Below are 8,814 nucleotides of genomic sequence, written 5' to 3'. Positions count from 1 at the left end.
AAAAATTGAACGAGATTTCTAATCATCAATGACAATAATACGTATAACTTCTAAAAATAGCAGAAAGCCTAAACGATCCTTGCAGATCCATCACTAGAGTATCCAAATTCATGCATAATGAGGTGCGTTGGAATTACGTTAAAATTTAGCCGTCAGCAGTAAGGAAATTGTTGGGACACTTAAAATAATTGCTTGTTTAAAAAAATCTCGGGAGGAAATGAGTGCCCCTTGCTAGCAGATGCTATCTTCGGGAAAATGTCTACTTAACAGCTTTCCGTGGCAGATTCCTCATCTCTTGTGCGATAATCCACAAGCATACCATACATATAATTTAACTAGCAAGCTGGTCATACATAAATGAAATGTGACACTTGGTTTGTTTAGCTCCGCGTGTTGGTTACGCGGGCACTTAAGGCGCCGCCTTTGTGCATCCACCGGGCTGCAGGGCCTATGGGTCATGCCAGTAGCCACTTTAGCTCTTCTGACCGCCAGTGATACACTTTCGGTCCCAGCATTGTAACTTCTCTCGTCTTCAGGAGTGGCTTGGGGCGCCACACAAAATCTGTTGCTGACCACGCTAGCCTCCATGCTTGATGTGGGAAAGACAATGGACCGTCGCTCAGTGATCGCCAAATTCCACTTAAGTCAATTCATCCATTATCTCCGCTAGCTGCAACCTACTTTTTTGCAAGTATTTAAAAAAAGTGCATCCGAACGGGAGGTTTTTTTCTTGATAAAACTTTGTGCATATTTAAAAGCCGCGCGTCGGCTAAAGGTCACCCTATTAGCCAATCACGTGGCGACCTAAATAAAGACTACCCACCTCACTTCTATTTTCATTTTTAGGCTCCATCCCACAGCAGGGAGTCTCATTAATCGCTCCAGTTACCCTTTCATAGCCCCAGGGCGCGCCTACACCCTGGAGCTTTTTTTTGGTCAACAGGGGTAAGACATTTTGTAGAGTGAAGGCCAACTCAGACCACTTCCACATACCTCTGCTCGAGAGGCGGTGACTCACTTTCAGTGAAATTCTATCTGCCAGGCGGAGGGGCATTTTGTGAAAAATTTGTTAACCTAGTCGAATGGTATGTTTTCAAAAAAAGCAAAAGATGTAGAAAAATAGAATAAAAAACGGAGTTATTTCGAGCTTCGCTTCAATTTGTGGCACTTTTAAAGCTTAATACAGAGTAGAACATAATCTTGTGTAGATTTAAACTTGATTTGTATTTATAGGCTGAATAGGATTGTAACTTACTGGACATTTAAGGTAGTTTCTTTAAAGATAATACTTTTCAAAAAGTTACTAACTGTTCGGCCGCGATAAGAAGACTGTTGTCAAGTAGAGTTAAGAAGAAGTACTTACTCTTGATTTGCAAACCTGAGATCCCAATTAAATGCAGCAGTCTCAAAACTTGCTTACTGTTCGTCTTCGTGAGCGAATATTCCTGCTAGAGTGTGGTTGAAACCCTTTACCGATCTACCGCCTCATCCAACAGTGGAGATCTCGTTTTCTGAAACTATATGGTGGTGAAGTGTATCGCATTACATCCAAGAAATGAGCACTTTGAGGTCACCTAGCACACGCAATGACTTGAAAGCATTAGTACTGTAAATCTTCCGTTTTTGCTATCAAACAAATTTTCCACTGCAGGTCAGGTAGTTTATTGTTCTTGTATGGCAAAAAAAAACCACCAAATGCAATTATCCCTGGAATAAAAACGAACAAAATTTATTTTTACGTCTTGTTCCTTAGCCAATCTGCTTGCGGAACCCGATTTGATGCAACTATTTGCCAGAAGTGGGTGAAGAACACATGTCACATATTTGTGACACCAGACTCAGGTGAAATATCCGGTACTGTAACGCTGGTCTTACCTTCAGAGCATTGCCTCAGCCATGAGTGTCCACGATTTGAACTACTCGGGACCGACTAAAAACCCCCAGAGAACGGTTTCAGGCTGCAACACGTAGTTGGATGCAACTTCATGCCTATTCGATGGCGTTAAGGGTGTTTTTATGGTTGGTGAAACGTTCACCAACACATCGTACTGACATCTTTGCCATTGACCATTCCCCCTTGGATACGGAAAAATTACCATAAAGGGTGATGATGATAGTGGAAGGGCTTTGAGTGGAGGACTGAAAAGGCATCGGAGACGAGGCATTCGATAGCATCCAACAGTCTTGCAAATCCCAAATAAAGCCCCAAAATCTTCCAACCGTTAGTCAGATAAGAAGAAAATTGGTTTAGCTGTTTGTGCTATAAGATATCATTAGGCAAATCAAGCCCAAGTCATTCAGCAATCAAGATAATGTTGACATTTTGTAGACAGTCTTGCCTTCCAATCATTCGCCTCCAACCCTCAAGTCATCAACAAAAAAATAAATAGTGTATTATCTACGAGAGGAAAAAAACAAGCCAGATGCTAGTCGAGATAGCCTCCTCAATTCTGCATAGCATTCATGAAATGTCAAGCTTTTCAGGTTCCCTCATTCAACGATTCATCATGGAAGAGGTTGTACGGAAACTGCGCAGTAGAAGCACAGGGCTGGATGCTTACCTACAAAGCGAGGATGTGAGTCTGTCTGACTAAATTTGACCAAAAAGGGAGCGAAATTGTTTATCCTGATGAAGCGATTTCCATGTATCCGCGTTGTTTGGTTTCCATTGCAATGGCACTTCCATTAGCACTGCTGACTTGGATTTGGTGTCCAGACTGCGTCTATACCACTTCTTCATGCGAATACCTTTCGAGGCACAGTACATATTTTGTTATACCTCCGTACTTGGTCTGACATGTTCTTTTGAAGGCAAAAAAGTGCAAATGGTGTCAACTTTCAGGTGACAAGTGGCCAGGTTGCATCAACTTCCCGGCTAATCAAGCGTCACCGATCCCCAAGCAGGAGACAATCTCCAATCTTCCCCATAAAACTTAGCCTGTAAACCACTCCTACACTACACTCCTACACTCGGGATTATTTTCGTCACAAAACTTGCGTGGTTTCATCTTTTGTCCTACTGTACTCCACGGAGATGGTGGAATGGGGTTATAAGCACTAGACTTTACATGTTTAGGCCAGTAAATAAAGTCAAAAAACATTAACGTTGCTGTCATTATAGCTTCTGTCGGATCGCTGAGTCATTCTGTTGATTAGTTGCCTTATGTCAAAGATAAGCACTTATTTATTAGGTGAAAAGGGGGAAAATGGATGTACATACTCGAGACAGGTTTTGACAAACACCAAAGTGCTATAGAGTAAAAAATTCTCCTCCTTTAGAGCAACGTTTAATGAAAAAAAGAAATGCAAACTCCGCTGATAGCGCTATCTACTAGAAGCACTACTTGTCATGTGCTGACTGCTGGCGTAGTTAATCAAACGACTTGGGGAAGTGGGGTGCTACTCACAAGCCATATAGTAGTATATAAGCGTCATGTATAGTAGTCGTGGTGGAGGGCGAGAAGTGCGACATTTCTTTTTACGTTTTTTCTTTGTAAATTTTATCCAAGATAGGGCTAATGAGTGCAAAGATGGCTTAGACACATTCTTGCCTTGCTGCAGCGATCACTTTAACAAATTCCTTGAGTTTTTTTGTACAAAAGAAACTTTTTCATCTGTACCGAGGGCAGACGTCGGCAAAAGTAAACAGGGTAATTTGTACTCAAAGTGGATCGTCTGGTCTCTTTTTTGGTTCAGAGGAGTTTATACCAGTGGTGAGGGGGTGTTAAAAAAGTTGCTGAAATAATTATTTAAAAAATGCCAGCAAAGTCACTTTATCACAATCAACTAACCCTTTGAAAGTTTAAATGATTGTGTTGACATATGTCTATCCGGAGTTCTGATTTTTCTCCTTCCTTCCAGTGTCACAAATACGTGACACGTGGTCCTTATCAGATTTGGATAACTACTTGCACTGACACCCATGGAAAACTGATTGGCTGACTTTAAAACAATAAGATTAACAATGTTTGGCTTTTAGGAAGCAATTAGTGCAACAATATGATAAAGTATTTGGGCTGTGAGGCCCCAATCTCCTTTGAGACTCGTCATAACAAATTTGTTGGAAAATCCTTATTTTGGATAGAACTGGCAGGCGAACCTTTCATTGAGACGCTGTTCTGTACCGCCATTATATCACCTCGCATCTGAAAATGGAAGCATTTTTGTTAAAAAAGTAGTTTGCCATGAACTAAGGAGTTCATGACGGCGATGGGTATTTCCCTATTAATAATCGAGGTCTACTCTAGAGAATCTTGCACAATGGAGTGAAAAATGGTTTACTAAGGGACTAAGAAAAGTATTTAAAATCTGCAGAAAGCATAAAGTTTCCCCATTGGAAATGGCCTGCTTCAAGTGGACCACTATCCATTGCCACGCATCATCAGAAACTCGACTACAAAGCGCACAGAATAGATGAGGTAAGTTAAAAAAAATATTCCACTTTCAATTTTATTTATTCGAGACAAATCACACGATATTCAGGCATCAGTATCCTCTTTTGAGTTGAACCTTGTCCCCAACTTCGCACGCAGTTACCTTCAAGACGTCGATTCCGTAAGTTGAAGACAAGGTTCCGTTCGCAACCGAGAGCCTCCAGCAGGGACATAGTCTTCCAAGCCAAAGACTGGCGGGCATCGGAACACTTGCAGATCCTGTTTTCCTGAAGCCTGCTCAACCTCTAGACTTGCGCTTATCCAAATCGCCTTCTCGCCGATCTTAACCGCAGTTGGACGTCCGCAGCACTCCTCAACCATCACATTAGTAGCTCCCCCCTTCATGGACAAAGCACCATGGCAAAAGAGATTCTGTCCCAGGCCCTAAATTCGCATAACAGAGTGGATCTCCTTCTTGACACTGCTTGTGTGTATGTTCTGATGACATGATAAGATATGACGTGATATGACAGGCTTAAACACAACTAATTGCCATCATTTCTTCTGTCCCTACGCTTTTTAAAGGAAGTACAAAGTTGAGCCGTTTGTTTTCATTTTAAAATCAGTAGTGCAAATAAACAAAAAAGTTGTCCAAAAACGGTCTTACCAACGGACACCACAATCGGAAGGTGATATTAAAACTGAGTGAGGCCCTACACCTACAGGTCATAAAAAAATCGGCGACACTAAGCATCACCTCGTTTGTTTCTTCCTGACCAACAGTATCGCCATCGGCCTATTATCGTCCAGTAGTCCAACAGCCTCCTTTTTGAGCCAGCCAACAGCTCTCCACACCCAAGGTGTTGTGATGACGGGTCGTGTGGCGACACGGGTGAATGCCATTTTTCAGGCCGCAGGTAGAAGACATGCTGCCTGGAAGTGACTAACGTATCATCTCTAAGTTGAAGTATCACTTGGTAAGTGATAAGAATAATATATACAACAGTCTGATTTGCCGAGAAATCGTTGCAGAAGTCCCCTTTTCTTTCCATAAGGTAGCTAAAGATAAGATCTAATCGAATAGCGTCACGGTTTTAAACGCGCCGACTTTCGATTTTGTGCGGAAGCTTCAAAAATGCCGCCAAATTTTAAGAAGTAGAGAATTTCAAGAGCGGTGGGGGAGGGGGTCGTCCAAACGCAACAGTGGTGGAGGAGTTAACTGGAATTAGTTAGTCGGTTTGATGAAGTGGGCCCACGCCGCGAGCCGCGATCGCTGTGGTGTGGCCAGACGATGGACAGTAACGGTACAACAATTAGGTGATGGACAATCTAACCCCCCCCCCCTGGGCGGTTTTACATCTTAACAGCGGGACAAATTATATCTACTGTATAATTACCCATTTTGGCCGAGTGAGAGGGGACTTTTTTATGACTTTTTTTTGCGCAGATTGAATCTCGGCCACTGTCAAAGTCGGTCGACGGTCGGCCGGAGGAGCAATCACGGGGCTTTCGCACTTTCCGCCTTCAGTACCTTTCAAAATATCACATCGCCTTCAACTTTAAGTGACCTCAGAAAAAAGTGTTGCATATGACACGTGGATGACCATGTTTACGGCCTTATTTACTGGCGATTTGTCCTTCTCTCACGGCTTTTCTTGGCTAGTTTAAGAGTTCAAAAAGGTTCTAACTTTATCGTGTAACAGAGCAATTCTTTTTGACCCAACTGGTGTGTTGCGGACTTCAATTCCTTCCGAAATTTCCTTTCTTCGTACTCTCACCCAATGTTTACCCCCAGAAGGGTGTATGACAAGGCTGTCAATCATTAGCGTATCTTGCATCCACCACCGATGCCTTCATTACCAGGATGGAAACGCCGAGACCGATCTTTATGCTAGACCGAAGTGATCATATGTCACGGGCAGACATGACTGATTAGAACCCCTCATAACCTCTGCATCACCTCGTGTCATTGTCAATCAATGGTCGTTAAAGACGATTACGATTCTTGGTGGGCCCGGACGGAAAGCCATGCTGCCTGTTTCATGAGAATTTGGTCTTACATTTTTCGGTTTGATTAGGCAAAAAAACCTCGCAAAATTTCCGATTCCTTTATTCTCCAAGAGTGGAGAATCAACTGATTGCCCTTTTTGACTTGTCACTGTCATTCCCGTTTTTTTCTCTCTCTCTCTTACCTCTTTATTGGAACTTTACCGCTAGTTTTCAAGTTTGCCTTGTTTTGCTTTCCCGCCGATGATAATTTTAGATGCTGTCATATAAGTGGCGAAAAAGTCAAGGTGTCAAATGGTCGGTCTGACAATTTTGATCAAAATGTGTCCATATTTCATCATTCAGGGGAGGGGTGGGGGTGGGATTGGTATCCTTTAGGATACGCAGTAGCCGGGTCAAGTTTGTTTTTTTTGGATGTATTTCAACCAACCAAAGTGTTTACGTCATTTGTGATACAGCTCCCTGCTGTGTTTTAAACCCCTCAGTAAGCAATACGTCGACCGAACCTGACATGGTTCTAGTAGGCCCATTTGACCAATTTAGTTACTGTTTTATGGATATGGATCCTTTTTTAAGATGTGGGACGTAATGATGGGAGATACCACCTAGGAACTGATCAAAGTGAACAAAGAGAAAGTACGGGTCGCTGATAAGCCAAATAAGTAGCGAGTAAGGTGCCGAAAGCAAGCAGTAGTGCCAAAAGCGGCTGATGAAACAGTTTGCTCACATCCATGTCAACTGGAAATGTAATTGTGATGGCTACTAAGTCAGCGGTATGGTAGCGAGCCTCAAAGACCACCAACTCAAGTGTGCTCCACTCCTTTTATGCGTGTTATAAAAAGCGGCCTCTTTCATATTGTTTGTCGACTGACTGACTGACTGATTTACGATAAGAAATGGAGTTTGTGCTGCAAAGCTCGTTAAGAGAACAAACATATCATTGGTTATTTTTACAATAATTTACTCGTAACACGCATAACACTTCTGAGGCACGCACCATTCCCATTTGATAAGACTGGCCTTGTTTCATGTGCCTTTGTACAGCGGACGGAAAACAGAAATTTCTCCCTTCAAAAGCTGAAAAGCGCGGCTATGACTTATACCTCAGAAACCACTGAGACTGGTCACTCAGTAGGAAGGAAATTTCCTCCTTATTCATGCGCTGCCCTTCCCTCCTGATGGAGGAGTGATTGATGCTTCCTCAGACGTTTCTGCTTGAGATAACCAAGTTGAATGGTCAGGACTAGTCAAACAGACAACACAGAGGCGCCACTCTTAGAAGACAAGGTGACATCTCGCGACCATACTCTTTGTTGTCGCAAAACATACCCAAGGATAGGAGGAGGGTACCGCGTCATTTTCACTCCCCTTATTCACCGGATGATAGTTCCCCATGTGGTGATTACCACCTGTTCGTGGCATCTGACAATACGGACGAGGCATGTGGAACAGACAGTGGAATAGGCAGTTGAGAAGGGAATGTGAGGTGGCTAGAGCTAGGGGCGGAGCCTTCTGCACATGCCAACTTTCGTCTTTCAAATACCACACGTTCTTACTAACCTGGTTGCCTTAAAATAGGAGAAGAAGGATAAATCCCACCTATGGTGGATGTTGGATTATGTGCTTTTTTACTATCAGGCAGAACTATAAAAAGAACTTGTAGAATATCTGATTTTACCTCGTTTTCGAAATGCCAAACTCTGTTCCTGTCATGGGGAGGATAATTGCCTTCAAGGAAGCCGTTTCCTCAGGGCTGAGTCTGTAGTCTTTGTCAAGGAATCATCAACAAGGACTTGTCAGTCCAATAAAGATAAAATTATTATATTACAAGGATATGGTTTGTCTTAATGACTTGACATCTCCTTTCTGGGTATTGGCAGTTCACTATCTCCAAACCTTGCCCCAATTCAGATCGTCTGTGTGAGATCAAAATATGACTTGTTCTCTAAAATGAAATTCTCATCCAACACAAGGGTAATTTTACGATCTTCCTTCGGAATGATTGAATTTAAAGGTTCCATTGATTTCACTGTCGTAGAGAACAGGGTCATCCATGGCAAAATATCAGAACTCCTTGTCCCACAAACAGAAAACACCATCCAGAATGATCTAATTTTTTATGCAGAAGGCACTAAAACCTAATCTGCTCTCTTCACCAACGATGCATGGACGAGCCCAAAGGGTTATTTTTACTTATGCCGTGACAGACACTTCGTTGGCATTTCTTATCTATCTTATCTATTTGGCCCTTGGCCTCCCTGTTTGCTAATTAAAAAGATACCTGCAACAGAATGGGTGGAAATTATGAATGTGCAAAAAATAATCGGTCCAAAAAACAACGAATTCGTGATTAAAATTGCTGCTATTCGCCCCCTCAATAGACGTGCATACGCACGCACGGATGTACGGACGCACACACACACGCACGCACACG

At 42.6% G+C, this 8,814-nt stretch overlaps 1 protein-coding gene across 1 annotated transcript; it reads left to right on the top strand. All coding sequences in view use genetic code 11, as the record gives it.

Moving 5' to 3' along the window:
* Positions 1-357: 357 nt before the first annotated feature.
* Positions 358-8,522, top strand: EGR_01931 (hypothetical protein; the record flags this gene model as incomplete). Its single annotated transcript, XM_024491180.1, has 7 exons — positions 358-374; positions 1,234-1,299; positions 1,652-1,842; positions 3,510-3,650; positions 5,000-5,078; positions 8,157-8,250; positions 8,292-8,522. The coding sequence occupies 7 exons, from the start codon at positions 358-360 to the stop codon at positions 8,520-8,522; spliced, it is 819 nt and encodes a 272-aa protein (XP_024354323.1).
* Positions 8,523-8,814: the final 292 nt, after the last annotated feature.

The sequence above is a fragment of the Echinococcus granulosus genome (assembly GCF_000524195.1).
Source record: "Echinococcus granulosus chromosome Unknown EG_S00008, whole genome shotgun sequence".
Lineage (NCBI taxonomy): Eukaryota > Metazoa > Platyhelminthes > Cestoda > Cyclophyllidea > Taeniidae > Echinococcus > Echinococcus granulosus.
Note: the sequence above shows the minus strand (reverse complement) of the source record. Positions and strands in the feature narration are given on the sequence as shown.